This window comes from Podarcis vaucheri, assembly GCF_965113315.1.
Source record: "Podarcis vaucheri genome assembly, chromosome: 13".
NCBI lineage: Eukaryota > Metazoa > Chordata > Lepidosauria > Squamata > Lacertidae > Podarcis > Podarcis vaucheri.
Window position 1 is genome coordinate 15,731,176 of NC_138751.1, and position 17,711 is coordinate 15,748,886.

The 17,711-nt window shown below is 44.0% G+C and overlaps 1 protein-coding gene across 4 annotated transcripts in view; it reads left to right on the forward strand.

Moving 5' to 3' along the window:
- The first annotated feature begins 6,633 nt into the window (after positions 1-6,633).
- SETD1A (SET domain containing 1A, histone lysine methyltransferase) overlaps positions 6,634-17,711 on the forward strand; it is a 30,798-nt gene continuing 19,720 nt past the window's right edge. The window contains exons 1-6 of one of the 4 annotated variants that reach the window (XM_082196162.1): positions 6,634-6,972; positions 8,690-8,808; positions 10,675-10,827; positions 15,814-15,909; positions 16,854-17,124; positions 17,220-17,326. In XM_082196162.1, coding sequence (XP_082052288.1) covers positions 10,690-10,827; positions 15,814-15,909; positions 16,854-17,124; positions 17,220-17,326 — 612 coding nt within the window. In that variant the 5' untranslated portion in view covers positions 6,634-6,972; positions 8,690-8,808; positions 10,675-10,689. Of the gene's footprint in view, positions 6,973-7,002; positions 7,025-8,689; positions 8,809-10,674; positions 10,828-15,813; positions 15,910-16,853; positions 17,125-17,219; positions 17,327-17,711 lie in introns of those variants that run through there. The other 3 variants (XM_082196165.1, XM_082196164.1, XM_082196163.1) reach the window with 3 other exon arrangements.

The following is a 17,711-nucleotide window of genomic DNA, read 5'->3' on the forward strand; positions in this document are numbered from 1 at the left end:
GGTACCCTCTTTCTTAGACTCCAGCTCCCATCAACCTCAGCCAACATGTCTAATGGTCAGGAAATGATGGGAATTGGAGTCCCAATAACCATGGTCGGTGTTAAAAGCTTACTACGAGCCACACCAGTTCAGTAGCTTGTACGCCTCAAGACAGACATTGCCTTGGCTTTTAAGCATTGTTTTCCCTTTAAGGAGGAATTGTTTAATTTGCATATTTAGCCACATGAGGCTGGGGAGGGGGGTTCACACATGGGGACAGAACACGCTGTATGTCTCAGTGTGCACTTGACCATGTATATCTGTTCCGCTCTATCATTGGTGGAGCAAGGGAGACCAATTTCTGGCACTTTTTATTCTGTATATTTTAAAATGAAAAATAAATCTTTTTTTATGGGGGAAAAAGCAAAAGTTGTCCAAGTTAACTTTATGGGAACTATAGATTGTGAGCCACAATTGGCCATTTTCATTTTCATCGTTTGTATGTGTGTGTGTTTGTGTTTTTTGTTTTTCTAAGGAAGTGTGCAACATTTATTTCAAGCTGCTCTTCGGCACCATATATGTACTATTTCAGAAGGCAGAAATGTGTAAATATTCTTTCCCCCAAAATAACATATATACAAGAACATATCCCTGCAGGTTGAAAGCTAAGACAGAAAGGGATTCCCAGCCTAGCCTTCAGCCTGGCCAGCTACTTTTCTATATGCAGGTATTTTTGCTACCTGTGGGAGCATTTGCCTGGCAAGTTGGCCCAATGGCTCTGTTGAGCTGAGATACCAACTTAACGTTCAACCTCAGTGACACTTCCACTTACAAAACAGCCACTAGTTGGAGGTATAAAGTACTTGTTCATCACTGTTGCTGCTACTCAAAGTTGAGTAGTACCACTAAAATTACTGCTTGTAGCGAACAACTGTTGTTCTTAAGGTAGGTGCAAGCACACCCGTGGTAGGAATGCTCCCTGCCGAGTTTGCTTGGAGCAGGTTCTGGACTCTGTTTTTAGAGTTTGTTATCCAATGTGTATTTGCTCAAATGGTTTTTGGACCAGTTTTCTGTTTGGCATAGTGAATGCTAGCATTATGCTCAAAACAGGTCTAATTATATCTGATCAGGAGCTGTGTGCAACTCAGGTACTTGCATATCTAAATATTTACCTACTGCATGTGTTCAACCGGTTGTTCTTAAGAAATCAACAAAACTTTAAAATGCCGCTATATGGTTTCCTCTCTCAGCTGCCTTCTTGAAGTATGTGTTAAGCTAACCAGTAGTTGTCTGACTTTCCATTTCTTTTTTTGAACCTAAGTTCTCTCTTCTTCTTCTTCTATTTGCTCAAAGTGCTGTGTAATGATGTGTGGTTTTGTTTTTTAAAAAATAGGTCCCGATCTGTTAATGTTTTCCCCACGTTTCCTGCCATTGCTGTTCCAGCCCACTTCTCCTTTCTCTTAACGTTTTGACTCTACAGCAATCACTCCGGATCTGTACAGAACAGCAGAATTAGGTGGCAGAATGTGGAGCTGACAGAATGGACTTCCACTACTGCAGACTGCAAGCGTGGAATTGGCATTTACCCTGCCGGTGTAGTATCCTGCAGGTCTCATGAGGCTCATTTGAGTGTATATAGCCTTGTGTCTTCTGCAAGAGATTCTGCCAATCCAAACACCTCCCCAGCAGCTGAGCACCGGTGGTCTGTCACCCGATCTAACACAGGATGTAGGGAACTGATTTGAGGACCTCTGCATATCTTGATGGTGTCTCAGAGGAAGCCACGGTTGCATAGATGGAGAAAAGATATTCTCCCTCTCTCTCAAGAGTCTGAGAACCTAGGGCAATCTAGCAAAGGTGAATATTTGTGGAGATTCAGCAGAGGCAACAGGAAGTACTTTCCAGAGTCGAATGATGGGTTTTGCTGCTGGAGGCAGGATGGTTTCAGATTGGATGGGCGACTGTGTGAAGATTCTTGCATTGCAGGGGGGTGAACTAGATGAGGAGGGTTGCTACTGAGCTCAGGTTCTGCTTGCAATCTTCTCGTGGGCAATGTGATTACGGTTCTGAGTGAGATGGACCTCTGGTCTGAACCAGCAGAGCTGCCCTTAGGTTCCCCATCTCCTAGAAAGTAACTGTTCCCGAAAACCTAAGTACTTGAAATGAGTGCAAGAGCATACATTTATTATTGCATTTATATTCTGCTCTTTCTTCCAAGGAGCTCAGGGCAGTGTCTATGGTTCTTTTATCCTCACAACAACCCTGCGAAGGAGAGGGGATTTGAACCTGGAAGACACATCCACACCAGACATGTCAAGCGCCTTTAGGTCACTTTTAACAGTCATGGCTTCCCCCAAAGTACAGTGGTACCTCGGTTTAAGAACAGTCCGGTTTAGGAACGATTTGGTTTACAAAGTCCGCAAAATCAGAAATAGTGTCTTGGTTTGGGAACTTTACCTCGGTCTAAGAACGGAATCCGAATGGTGGAAGGGCACTGGCGATGGCAGGCCTCATTAGGGAAAGAACAGTTTTGGTTTAAGAACGGACTTCCGTAATGGATTAAGTTCGTAAACTGAGGTACCACAGTATCATGGGAACTGTAGTTTGTGGTTGTGGAGAGTTGTTAGGAGACTCCTGTTCCCTTCTCAGAACTAGAATTCCCAGAGTTCCCTTGGAAAGGAAGGCTTGATTGTTAAACCACTCTGAGGATTGGTGTGCCTTTTCAAGCTGCAGAAATGCCTCCACAGCTGGCTCTCTTTTGCCTCTCCTCATTCCGTTCCTTGTTTTGGAACATTTGTCTCTTCCCACCCCCCACCCCTGGGCTTTGACAACTCTTGATCTCGCAAGGCCCTCCCGTCCCCTCCCTTCTGGACAAGAGCTGAACTATATATATAATCCCTTTCGAACCCTGGCTGTGCTCCCAGGTTGGTGAAATGTTTACGCTGTCTGGGAATACTCCTGGTCCCAGCTGGGAAGAAGCCAAGAAGGCCTGAGAAACGGAGAGAGAAGGTCAAAAGCAGCAGTGGGCTGAGACAGTGTCTCATTAATGTTCCAGGCTGGATGGGAGCAAGAACACAGGGTGGCTGGGATTCTCTCTCTCTCTCTCTCTCACACACACAGTATTTATGTACCCTCCAAGGTTTGGAAGAGAAAACTAGGCAAGCTTTGGGCTTCCATGCAGGTTCCAAAGTACACACTTTCATGTGTGTGATGTAGCCAGAGGGGTATCAGCCCTAAGTAAACACCCATCCCAGAATCTTCACCCTGTTATCCTGAGGTACTGAACCTGCTGCTCTCCAGATGTTGAACGTCAATAATGATGATGGTGATGATGATGATTAATTACTTATACCCCGCCCATCTGGCTGGGTTTCCCTAGCCACTCTGGTCAGCTTACAGCATATACTGAAACATAACAAAACATCAAACATTAAAAACTTCCCGATACAGGGCTGCCTTCAGGTGTTTTCTAAAAGTTATGTAGTTCTTTATCTCCTTGACATCTGAAGGGAGGTTGTTCCGCAGGGCGGGTGCCACTACCGAGAAGGCCCTCTGCCTGGTTCCCTGTAACCTCGCTTCTCGCAGGGAGGGAACTGCCAGAAGGCCCTCGGAGCTGGACCTCAGTGTCCGGGATGAACAATGGGGGTGGAATTGCTACTTCAGGAATATTGGGCCGAGGCTGTTTATCAACACCAAACAGCATTGACAATGGCCAGGAACAACTGGGGGGGGGCACAGTCTCCCCAGCCTTCTTAACTTTGGGTGCATTAGGATTTGATGTGGTTACTCTTTAGGGAGAGGAAAAGGACATTCAACAAAGCCTGCAAACACGCTCCTTTGCTGAAGTTGCAACCTTTGGGTGTGGGCAAACAGACGTTCTGATAAATAAGTGTCAGAAGGGGTGTAGCTGATCTGGCGTTCTTCCAATGTGGACTACTTCCATGGCCCCTGTAGTCCAATTACATCTGATGGGTGCCATGTTTGCTACCCCTTGGCTAGATAGTGACTCTTGCCATTGAAAAATGGTTTCAGACGTGTGGATTTCACAGTCGCTATAAGCAGGGACAGTCAACCCCTGGCCCTTAAGATATTTTGGGCATATCACTCTCCTCAGCCTTGGCCATTGTGGCCAATTGTCAAGGATGATGGGAATTATAGTCTGAAAATATTGGAAGAGTACCAGGTTGATCTGGTTCACACTGAGAGGCAGATAGGAATCAGGTGTTGCCAGGGATAGCTTCTGGGACTTTACACATGCAAACCATGTGCTCTGCAATGGAGTTATAGCCACACCACCTTTGTGGAAAGGTACAGGGGTCAAAATCAATCTGCCACTAATCCTCTTGTTCCTGCCTATGTATTTGTAGAGATCAGCCAGAGGTTAAATTTTTAGACCTGAACATGTGGTGCCCTCTGGTGGAAAACAAAATGAGTAGCACACACACTACTCCTTTAACCCCGTCCTGCCCACATCTCAATACTGTACTGCTTTCAAAAGGGGGAAAGGAATCCTTTGACCAAAATAGGGTGTCTGCCTTTAGCTTTAAGACCCTGGAAACATTTTTTAAAAAAAGCAAAAAGAAATAAATACACAATTCTTTCTCAGTTTGGGAGTTTCAAACACATCTGGAAATTGAATTGGCATGGTCAAGTTCATTTGTAGCTTGCTTTTTAAGAAAGAAGAGGTTGAAGCAGACATTTAAGTCTGCTGTATCAGTTACTGACTAGTTGTTTTATTATTTCAGCTTCTATCCTCTGTTCTTTTGGGCTTAGGATGGGTTTAAAAAACCAACACTTTTGTGGGTGGGTGGGTGGGAGGAAATACTATAAATGCAAAATACACTGTTTACATAATTAAATAAAATCAAAATCTCCTGTGTCATTGGCTTGATCCTGACTTGACAGATGTTGGCCCAGCCAAGAAATGTCACATCATTTCCTAAAGGTATTCAGACTCATTGCATACATGATGATAAGCCAAAATTCTACCCACCATCAAAACAAAATGGGAAGATAAATCATTCAAATACATTGACAGGAAGCAGATGGGTAAGGCTGAACCACTGTGGGGGAGCGATGTTACCTAAATATCTGAACATTGCAAGACATCAGCATATTATCATCAGACTTTCAACTATGGCAAATCATGTGGATCTCAGAATAATTTGGGATTTTCCATCCCAAAATTTAGAATATTAGGTTTTTGTTTAAATAACAATTTTCACCAACATTTACACCTGGAAATTTTCAAATATTGCAAAATATGAAAATGGTAGAAAGGGCTCAGTTATCCAAAACCGGAGTAATCTCCCCTCTCCAGTCTTTCACCACACTATAAAGCAGAGTAAAAGGGAACTAGCAAACAACTGAGCTAAGTATTGCTGAGAGCCTTTAAATATGTTTAGGGGCATAATCAAAATGTATGTTTCTTCATTATGTAGCAAGCCTAAATGAAAATTAACTCTGTGTGTGCATGTATATGTACAATCAAGGTGTCATACACTGTATTTATATTTTGAATTCAGGAGCAATTTCTTGGTGCAGAGGAGAGAAGAGTATTGTAAACCTTTGATCCTTGACATGCAACAGGACTGTCCTTTGCTACTACTTAAAAATAAAAATGGTCACCACCTATTCTAACAAATATTTTGCAGTGTCAAAATTGCCTGAATTGAAAACATTGTTTTTTTATATAAAAAACAAACCTGTTTCTTTTCTTTGCCCGAGCAGATTCAACACTCTATCATACCAGTATTTAAAAATAAATAAATAGCCGCATATCAATGCGAGGAATAGTTATCTCTCTTACTGGCTTTTCTGACGGTGTTCTGCTAAGAGACTTTACAATTTCGTTTTCGGACGAAAGTACCGAAGTCGACTCTGGTTAGCTCAATACCACCTTTTGGGGTAGCTGCGATTTCAATTCAGTAGATTCGGGCCGAATTATTTACATGGGCCTTTTCCAAATGACAGTGCAGACTCAGAATTTCTGGGCTAACCCCCGTTACCTTCATTACAATTGTTAAATGGGTTAAATAGCAGCGATTTCGCTCTTTGTCGCGAAAGCGTCATGCGCATTTCTAAGTTTGCCATTCCGTTACGACGACTTTAGATTTCGCTCCCGCAGATTCGTCGGTACCACCTTTTTTTGGTCGTCTGGGCGCCTTCCAAACTCTCAGCAGCGGAGCAATCTTCTCTATCCCACGGTACCTAACCTGTACTAAGCACCCACCATATAAGCGTAATTCGTCTTATTTGGTTGGTCCAGCAGCGAATGTGCGAGGAAAGAATCGGGGCTAGATCTTCGCCCTCCCCATCTTTTAAGTCTAGTTGTCATTTCGAATTGAACGATTCGCCACCATCCTACGTTCGCAGAAAACACACACACACACACACAAAACCCGGAGAAGGATTAAAAAAACCAACCAACCTAATATTCTGCGGAAGCACTGGAAAACGAAGTGAAACGCGTGACCCTGTGAACGGTGGATTCCCTCCCCCTCTCACAGCCCAGTGTCGAAAGCGCAGATCAGAAAAAAACAACACGACGACGACGAAGCCGGAGAGCCGGCAAAACCGTCTCCATAGAGAGGAGGGAGGGGAGGGGTGGTGGTGAGGAGAGGAGCAGCGGTTCTCGCGAGAGCCTCGCCCGAGAGTCTCGCCCGAACGCTCTGGCCCCGCCCCCTGGTCCCTGTCGGCAGCGGCAGAGGGTTGTCACCCTTTTCCCCTTCCCTCTTTTCTTTCCCCCCCTTGTCCTCCCTTCACAGGTCGCGAGGCGAGAATAGCGGCGGGGCAGCACGAGACGCCGAGAGAGAGCGCGAGGGAGAAGAAGAGAGAGAGAGAGCTCGCTCGCTCGCGCGGGGGGAGAGGGAGGCAGCGCGCGAACGAGCGCGAGAGGCCGGACGAAGGGAGGAGAAGGAGGGGGGGCCGCCGTCGCCGCGCGTGCGCCCCCTGAGAGAAGGGAGGAGGAGGAGGAGGAGCGGGTAGGAGCAGGTGACGCGAGCGAGCGGGAGGCGGAGAGGGGAGCGCGCGAGCCCCTCCGCTGGTGAGGGGCGGCGGGGGGAGGGGGGAGGAGAACGCGCGCGAGTGACGGGTGCGTTGTGGGGGGGCGGGGCGGGGGAGGAGAAGGCCTCGCGCGGGGGGGGGGAGGGAGCAGGAGGGCGCCTTGGGTGGGCGGGGCCGGGGCACCTGAAGGGAGGGCAGAGAGCCCCCCCCAAAGGGTTGTAATTGAAGAGAGGGGTTTGGGGAGGGGGCAGTTTGTGTGGGGAGGCACGAAGCACTATGGGTGTGTTTTTTTTGGGGGGAAAGGCCTTTTTGAGAAGGGGGTCCTGGGAGGAAGGCCTCTCCTCCTCCTCTCCCTCCTCCAGCTGACCAGGCTGGGCGCCCAGGGGGTATTGGCAGGGGGTGGGGTGGGGGTGTCTGACTGAGGGTCTGAAGTTTTCTCCCCCGCCCCCGCTGGAGGCATGCATTTAGGAAGCGAAACGTCCCTCCCCAAAACAACGGGAGGAGGCGTGGTGTGGAAAGAAGGGCCCTTTGGGTGGCATCCGATGCTACAGAATAGAAGAGGAATAGAAAATTCCTATAGGGAAAGGGGCATTTTGAGGGGCAGGAGAACATCTGACGAGGGATGGTTTTTTTTGGGGGGGGTGAGAGAGAATCAAATTGTTTTGAGGGGTTCCGTTAGCAGCAAGGCAGAGTGAAACGGTCCATGGAGGGTGAGGTTGAAAGGGAAGGATGATCTGACAGGGTTTGAAGAGGGGAAGGGGGAGAAGGGAGATCTCCACCGATTGGCTGGATGGTAGAAATGGGCGATGTTGCAGAGATCTCTGTGAGGAATAGATTTTCCATATCTGCATGACTCTGTGAAAGATGAAGATGGGCAGAGAGAATGGGAGAACTGATGGATGTATTTAGGGGCCGTAGTGAGAGGGAGAGAGACAGAGAGCGCTCCCATTGACGAATGGGAACAATTAACTCAGGATGGCTTGGAGAGAAGTTGAAAAAGGTCGTGATAAATTGTAAAGCTTAGAGGTAAGGCCTTTAGAGGATAGAGGAGGAATACGAAAGTTAGGAATATTAAAATGAGCACTTACTCAAAATGGGGGGACAACAGATAAACCTTGCAATGTTTTAACTGCAAAGGAAATTAGAGGTGAAGACTCTGAGGCACAGAGAACATCTCAGAATGACAAAAACTTAGACGGGGAAAATAATTCTTAGGGCAAGCCTTTTTATCAGGAAATCTGTTGATGGGGAGGAGCCGAATATGCAGAGGAAGATGATTATTGATAAAGCTGAAGATTGGGGGGGGGGGACTTTGAGGGTAGACCCCAGTGGAAGGAGGGCTGTGGATTTCGTAATCCCACTTTGAGAATTTAATTTACAGTATGCAATCTTCCTATAGCTGGAGGCATCTGAATTCAGATTGCTTCATCTTGCTTTATTTTAGTTTTAGGGTAATGCATTGTTGCATAATTTTGGTTAATTTTTAATTTGTGAGCATAAGTAACTTTTCCTCTTAAGTAAGGAGGAATACATGTCACCAGGGGATAGAATTGGGAGTCCTGATTCCCAGCATTCCCTATTCTAACACGCCATCTGTGTTCCAAGGAAGTCTTTTTATTCTACTGCTTGAGAATGTTTCATTATGCAAATTCGTACCCATCATTTGCTTGTTTTTTTATACTCACTTTTTGTACTTTCTTCCTAGTTTCCCAAGTGTTTTGTTTCACATTATGGACTGAACCATCTCCAACCAGGCTTTATTGCGAAGGAAGAAAAAACACACAGCTGTAATAGCTTGACCACAGACGAGATAATCCACAACAGGTACAATTTAATTCTTCCTTTTACTTTCATGCATTTCCTTTGTGCTGCACTTATTTGGAGATCTATATTTCTGTTCTTATGCAATGAGCACGTTACAAGGTTAAAATTGCTGGGCTTCTCAAATGTGCATCATACTTAGAGAGGGCATGTGGTTCTGGTTATTATATTCTTCATATTCGATAGGAAGTTGAATATGAATAAGGGCAGGATAATGTATTAAATTAACATTTTTCAAATATGTAAAAGGGGCAAAAGTAACTTTGAGGTCAGACCAAGAGATTTATCAAGGTGATGCTTTTCAGGCATCAACCTCAGTTATTTCAGTTATGGCGCATTCAGGGAGTATATTATTAAAGGAGGCATATGTGTGAAAATAATTTGCACAGGGTAATTATTATAATTTTGCTTCTATGTTAGCAAAGCTGTTTGCCACCAGTGTGGCAGCTCTAAACTACTCTAAAACTAGGACTGTGTATGCTCTGTGCTTAAAAAAAAAATTCTGCTCCAAGAAAAGCTAAACTCTGGTCCCTCTATAAATTATTTGTCAGATTATTGTAATCAGTGGCCATTTGCTCCAGTTGCACAAGTTACATAATTTCTCTTATTTGGCACAATTTATTCTACTATTCATATTTTAGGCATGGGAGGAGCAAGGCTGAATATGTCTCATTTTAGTAATTCAAAATCTTATTCAGACAACTCACTAAGATTGGAGCAGGGACTGCCTGCATGCTGTCAAGCATTTCTTCATAATTGTGTATTTTTGCTATTGCTTTAAAAGAATTTATAAACTACTTAATCAAAGAATCCCTAAGCAGTGTAATGAAATAATTTAAAACTGTTACCTGTATCAAGTTTAAAATTTAAAAACAAAATTTAAAAGCAAAATGTAAAAACAGGTATATGTAACTTGTTAACATGTCCAAGTAAAATTGCTGAAACACAAATATTTTTAGCAGCTATCTAAAACAGCTCAACAAGGATACTTTATAATCACAATGGACAGAAGCTTCTTTAAAAAAAAATCTGCACTATATACCACAGCTTTTGTTCCATGCAATCTTGCAGAACTGTAGCAGGTTCACAGTCCCTGCAATAAAGCTCTGCAAATCAAATCCAGGAAACCCAATTCTGAGTATGTATGTAATTAAACTCTCTTCAAAAGTGGCCAATTTAATAAAAGTTTTATAAACAACAACAACAACAATTTATTATTTATACCCCGCCCATCTGACTGCGTTTCCCCAGCCACTCTGGGTGGCTTCCGACCAAATATTAAAAACAGTACAGCATCAAACATTAAAAACTTTCCTAAACAGTTGTCTTCTAAAAGTAAAATAGTTGCGTTCCACAGGGCAGGCACCACTACCGAGAAGGCCCTCTGCCTGGTTCCCTGTAACCTCACTTCTTGCAGCGAGGGAACTGCAAGAAGGCCATTGGCGCTGGACCTCAGTGTCTAGGCTGGATGATGGGGGTGGAGATGCTCCTTCAGGTATACAGGACCGAGGCCATTTATGGCTTTAAAGGTCAGCACCAACACTTTAAATTGTGCTCAGACCCATTGTACGGAAGCGTAAAATGGACAGCCAAATACCTTTGTGCAAGTCACTGAGCTTGTGCAATACAGTAATAGCCCTGGTGATAGTAAATGGATTATGGAGAAGAGGTGCAGTTGTTCAGGCAGTTTAATATTAAACCCTCTTCTAGTTCTGGGATATACACGCGCATCTGCTGGTGGTGACTATTCTGGGTTCAAAGGTGTCTACTTCAGAAATGGCCAGGAGTGGGCTTCTTTGTTATTGTTAACTCTTTCTCATATTAGTAATCATATTATCTAATGCACTGGTTCCATTTCTACTGCTCTAGGGTAAATGAGTCAGAATGGATCAGGAAGGTGGGGGTGACTTCCAGAAAACCCCTAACTTCCAGTGGAGAAACTACAAGCTCATCGTTGACCCAGTGCTCAAGCGGGCCCCGCACAAGGTCTACCGCTATGATGGAGTACATTTCAGCACTAATGTAAGTGGACAGATTCTTATTTGGATGGAGTTGGGGAGGATTTGTTTGAGCTGTGCTGAGAAAGTGAGGGTGGTTCTACCTTTCCTGCTGTGTAATATCCATTGGTCGTCCCAAGTACCCACTTTTTTCATTTGTGTTCTCAAGTTTTTAAACTCTCTGCTTCTCCTGCTCTGTCAGTGTACTGTGTGTGGGGTGGGTGCATTATTAATTTTTTGGCGTTCTGTTGATTCTGGGTGGACAGCAGAATCCAAGGCACTGTTGCTCAGATTGCGTGATGGGTCAGTTCTTTGCCACACAGTCCCTAGATTACTTGTTTTGTGCACCTTCTCCTCCTCCTGGTTGTCATAGGGTCCCTAACCCCAGCTTCCGTACAGATTTCTATGTCCTTGTGCATTGAGGCTCTAGAGACTGGATATTTGAACGCAGCAATCTGAATGCTTTGCAGATCTCTGAGCAGGGCTGATGCCTAAAATTTTGGTGTTGGCTTCTGAAGAATTGAAGCTGCCTTTTAGGAGGTCTAAATAAGTTCATTTCCATTTTTGGCATTGGTTGTTTTTTAACATGGAACATACAGAGTCCTGTCAGGAAACATGGCAGGTGGTTTTGTGTGCTGATGGCTACTGAGAGAACAATGGTGTGAGAGGTGAACAGGAAAAGGAAATATGCCTGTGGCTCATGGGGCAGCTACTGAGGGATTTTTGAAGGTGTAGCAGCCTCCCCAAAGGGTGGGAATGAGGAGGGGTGTTTTGACTGTAGAGGAGGCCAGGTATACCTAGGTTTATGAACTCCTTAGGCTCTTGTTTCATCTCACAGCAAGTCAGTCCCCACTTTTTCAGTGCCACTGGAATAATTGGGACTTGAGCAATTAAGACCCATTGAAACAAATGGGAACTTAAGTGGCTTAACTTTCCCTGGATTGCACCTATAGATTCTCTGGCTTTAAAATGATTATAACAGTGCAAATAAAAATGTTTAGGTTGGTTTATGGCTATTATATGAATTACTTTCATTATTAGCAGAAGCAATAGAAAATGAAAAAGGCATTTGATTTAGATCTCTGTCAGACATTGCTGGCATAGTGTTAAAGAAGAGAAAGCTTTTGGTGGTCTCCAGTTCAAATTCTTTGTATCCTATAGTGTGTTATTGCAAATTAAGAATTTCAGTACATACACGTGCCCCAGTTCAAGCAAGACACAATTGGGCTTATGTCTTTTGGCTAACATTTGATTTGACTTCTGCTGTTTTTAATATTAATAAAATGTTTCATTTTAAAATTGGTTTCTAAAGTCCCTAGTAGTTCTTATTTTAGAGTTGCCATTAAACAATATTTGGTTCCATTTTAATTTCCTCCTAGAAATGAGGATGGGCCTTGTAGCATTGGAGCAGTTTGAAGAGCATAGTCTTTGTCTCTTGGGTTGCCTGCCATACTTGAAAAATTTCTTTCTTAATCGTTAACCCACCTCTGAGGCTACCTTTGGTTGTTTGGTCCATTACTTGTTGGTTATAGAATAATTTCTACTGCTTAACTTTCATTGTTTTGCTGTGTACTGTAAAAGCAAGATCCATTGAAATCAATGGAACTTATTCCCACATAGCTTGTGTAGACTGTACTGTGTTATGCCCACTTTACAGACAGAGATTGAGACTGAAACAACCTGTTTCAAATATGATTTCCTCCCAAAACCACTATAGTACTTGGAATTTGGAATATAAGGACTAAAATCTTTTTTTAGCCCCCTTTGCTAATCTGCTGTCTGTTTTGGAAAGCTGTTTGTTTGCTATGCATTGAGGTGCCTCTTAAGCTATTACAACCAAATTTTGCACAGTGGTTTCTGACATCAAGGAATAGGTTTTTATCTATGTTTGAATGCCATTGGATGCCATTTTGAATCAACATGGCAAACTGAACCTTTCAGAGCTGCCATATTCTGCCTTGGTCAGACCATCTAGTTCTGGGCACCACAATTTAAGAAGGATATTGACAAACTGGAACATGTGCAGAAGAGGGCAACCAAGATGATTAAGGGTATGGAGGAACAGTTAAGGGAGTGGGGATTGTTTAGCCTAGAAAGGAGACTGAGAGGGGATACGATAGCCATCTTAAAATATCTAAAGCAGAGCTTTCCAAACCGTGTGTTAGTGTGTCATGCAAATGCTCCCTACACTCCTGCCCGGACTGGAAAGGGGTTAGTTTAACCTCTGGTTTGTTAGTAAACTGAATTACCGTGTCGCGAAATGATGCAGGTCTAAAAAGTGTGTCACCAATATGAAAAGTTGGGAAAGCTCTGGTTTAAAGGGCTGTCACATGGAGGATGGAGCAAGCTTGTTTTCTCCTGCTCTGGAGGCTAGGACTCGAACCAATGGATTCAAGGCAGCAGATTCTGAATAAACATCAGCTGGAACTTTCTAACAGTAAGAGCTGTTCAACAGTGGAACAGACTCCCACAAGAGGTGGTGAACAATCTCCTTCCTTGGAGGTTTTTAAGCAGAGGTTGCCCTCTGCAGAGGTTGGATGGTCATCTATCATGTATGATCTAGTTAAGATATTCCTCCATTGCAGGGGTTGGACTAGTTGACCCTCGGGACCCTTTCAACTCTAGGATTCTGTAACTTTGGCCACTGATTTCACAACTACACTGATTTTTTTAATTTTACAAAATTCTCAAGCAACACCTGGCATGAGGCTTCCAGCTTTAAATGTTTGGTGCTAAAATAGTAAGCCTGCTGTCATAAATACACTTGCAGTGATTCCCATCTAGCTCTGTGGAACTCAAGCTTAGACAACTGGGCTGTAGGATGTGTGCCTATGGTTGTTTACATGTACCTCAAGCTCTAATAAAATATTGTTATGCTAGTCCTTCCGTTAATATAGGAGACAAATGTGAAAACACAGACGCCTGATTCATGCAGCCCCCTCTCCTCCTTAACCTTTCTTAGGCTCCTGATGTCAGTCACAGCTCTGGTACCTTGTCTCACCAATGTAATGAGCACAAAATCCAAAAGATTCTACACGCTGAGAGCGTAGCTCCTTCTTGAAATATTCTGATCATTGCAGGCAAAGGAGAAGCTGTGTCTTCCTCTGTTTACAGTCCCTTTTCTTCCTGCATAGCATGGCAACATTTGATGTGCTTAGTTTCACTTTTCTTCTAGCCTGAGAGTCTGCTTCCCTTGTAGCTGTTGCTTTGTTTGAAAATTCCCCTAAGCAACAGAAGAAGCAGCTGTGACAAAGACACAGTTCAAAGCTATAGAGAGCCTGGGGGCGGGTGGACAGGGGAGAGAAAAGGTGCTGTGTTTGAATCTATGATGAATTGATGATTTGGGTCATGTTTGTTCAAATAAGCATCAATGACACTGGGAGTCAGCATTAAAATTCCATAAAAGAATAACAGGTTGTAGCACTCAAACCCGTAATTGCCCAGAATCCCCTCCCCCTTCTGCTCTAATAAGGTTTATTGGAAATATCCTTGGTGAAATTTACTTCCAAATAAGTCACTTTGGGTTGGGGTGGAAGCGAAGCTGAGTATGATGGCCATATGCACACCTGGACTTACCTCTATTTCTACTACTAATAGTGCATACAGTACTGTTAATTTGCAGAATCCACCCCCCCCCGCCCTGTGTTTGTCTTTATCAGGAGGATAAAGTGAGGGAAGATCACTATTCTCATTGATAGATGAGAGGAACTTGTTCAAGTCTATAAAATGAATCCATACAGAGGTGGGACTTTGGTTCACCCCAAAATTCTAAATCTGCGCTACACAGTTTTTTATAGCATTCCTCAAGAGCAGCCACTAGTGTATCTCACTCACTTGAGCCCAGATATAGACATGTTTATTGCTTATATTCTGGGAGCAGCTTAGAAGGAAATTTGACTGCTCATACCAGAGCCACAAGTCCACATGTAGATCCTTAACTGAGAAGAATTATCATTTTTTTTTCATTGCAAATGGCAAATCACCATGAAATGCTATGGAGCAGTCCTTAATACCTGGAAACAGACACAAAGTCCTAATGTACATTACTGCCTTTTAAAATACTTTTTCCTAAATCTTTCCATGCTTTGCTTGTTTTGTATTAACGTCTTCTTTTCACCTGGATTCAGGCTTTTAATGAACATTACAGCTAAAGCATTCATTTTCGTTTCATATCGTATCTGGGGCTCTTACTTTTTTCTGGTTAATCCAGATTAATTGCTGCTTGAATGCTTGGAGAACTTTACTGGAGTATGATTCTCCAGTGTTCAAGCAGTGCTGCAGAGAATCATAGTGTGTCATCTGCATCCTGTCCCAGTTGTCTTGCTGCCTTTCCCCTGAGAACCCAGAAACCTTCAACATAGGCCAAGGCTGGAGAACATGTGGCCCTCCAGATGTTGTCAAACACCAGCTGCTGACCACTGAGGCAGCATAGTCAGTGACGCTGGGTGGAGTTCCATTCCAGCAGCACCTGAAGGGCCACAAGTTCCCCATCCCTCATCCTAGTCTCCAATTGTGTTTAATTTTTGTCAAGTACTGGGGCAGAACCAGTGTTCGAAACTCCCATTGTTCTAGGTTCATTTTGTGACAGGGAATTTCATGAGCGTGCACTGCGCCTAAGATTTCAGATTAAAACTGCAGAGTGGAAGGAAAGGAGGACCTTTTCCTGCCTCCGCACTTCCAGCCACTCTCTATAGACTGGAGAAGAGATTCTCTTAATAGTATTAAGGGGTGGGCAGGGGAAGGACTACACCATGTGAAAATTGAAAAAAAAAAGATTTTAGCTGCAGTCAGTTCATTCATTTTCAACTTTGTATTCTTGTTATAAAAAAGCGCGCCTAGACATTCCGTTGTCGTACCCATAACCTAGGTTTAAGGTGCCATTTAGCTCCTAGCTTTCATATCTCAGTTTCTAACATTGGGCAGAACCAAGAAGCACTTTTTTATTCCAAGGAGTTCTGTTTCCTGTAAAGGCTTTTTGCATTGTTAATGCCTAACAAAATCTCTTCTCAAGGATTCGGGCCACGCTCCTGTGGGTGATGTGCGGGATCCCAGACGCAGGATATGGTCCAAGAACAGAGACATTTCCCTCCCTGTCCCAAAGTTTAAGGTAAGCTACACCCCACCTGGTCATGTATCCTTCTCCAAGTCTTCCAGATCCTCAGCACAGCATTGCTGCCACATCTTCCTTACCCGGAAGCCTGGTAAATGTTCAGGAGTGGCCAAGTGTATAGCTTTATGTCAGGCTGTAAATTACGTAATTGACTGAATTCTACCATAACTAGTTAACCTGGGATTTGCTTACATTTCTGGCCATCTTGAGGAAAAGACAGCTTGTGGGAAATCTGACAATTGAGTGTGTGAAGTACAAATATATGTCCTGATCTGCCTTGACCTTGGGGCTAAAAGACAGCAATTGTGTCTTGGAGAGAAAAGTTATTGAATTCAATCTTAAGAGGAGAAATGTGATGGAAGGGAGGTTTGGGAGTGCAGGAAAAGAGGAATGGCAAATAGAACTGCATGTCTTTTCATTCTTGTACTCATTGCTGAGTTCTTTGAATAGGTTGTTGTGAAATGTCAGTGGATGATGATTGTGTACCTCCACAGGGAAAAGCTGGATTCAAAAAACAGTTGAAAATTCTTCAAAGGGGGAAAAGCTCCAGAATTTGCCTTTATAATAAACTGGGCAGATTAAGAATATCTAAAGTTCATTGACTATAACAAATTGTCTGGATTCATGCAGATATGGTGATTTTTTCTTGGGGAATTGCTAGGGTGGTAGTGGGGGGCATGGAAATGGTGTGTGTTGGAGGTTATCTTGTCGGGTGGAGTTTGACAAGCATAAAATAGGAGGTTCAGGAATCTTGAATGCACTGATGAAGGGTCCACCCAGGAGTTCTGCAATCTCTGAACCTCCATTGGCAGCCCATTTTAAAGCTTTTGCTGACTATCCAGAGCATTGGATGATTTTTCTTAATTATTGGGGTGGGGGGTATGCTCTTTGGCAATTGATTTAGCCCCCTCGCCCCATCTCCCCTTTTGTTTCTTCTGCAGCTGGATGAGTTCTATGTGGGTCAGATCCCTCTGAAGGAGGTGACCTTTGCCCGGCTCAATGACAACATCAAGGAGCCCTTCCTGGCGGACATGTGCAAAAAGTATGGAGACATTGAGGAGATTGAGATCCTCTACAATCCGAAGAACCGCAAGCACCTGGGCCTGGCCAAGGTGCTCTTCACCAGCACAAGGGGAGCCAAGGAAACAGTCAAGAACCTGCACAACACTTCGGTCATGGGCAACATCATTCATGCTCAGCTTGACATCAAAGGTGCTTGTCCTCCTCCGGCCATACTCTCGGTTCAGTCTTGCCACCTCTGATTCAGAGTAGTTCCCCTTTCCAATAAACGGCTTTTCTCTCCACAGGTCAGCAGCGAATGAAGTATTATGAACTGATTGTGAATGGCTCCTATACACCCCAGACTGTCCCCACTGGAGGCAAAACACTCAATGAGAAGTTCCCAGCGGACTCGGTGAGTCTGCTAAAGTCTCACATTTGAATCATCCAGGTTTAGGGCCACTTTTTCACAGGAATCCTCATTGAAGGATTTTCTTCTGTGTCCAGGATATGATCCTCATTCCTCATAAAAAAAATAGCCATCCTTTGACTCTCTTCCCCTCCCACCACTGCTCCACTGTCTTCCCTCTCTGCACTGCCTGTCCACAAGGCTTCTGCCACCTGCTGGTTGTCAATACCCATAGGAAAACAATGCTCAAGTCCTGCTCCTTTGCTAAATGATTGGTATTTTCCCTCGGAGGGGGCTACATCCAAGTCAGCTTGGAATTAGCTACATGACTGGTCCCCATATTTCAGTCTAGGTGGGACTGCATGGTGAATAATCTGCTCTCAATCCTTCC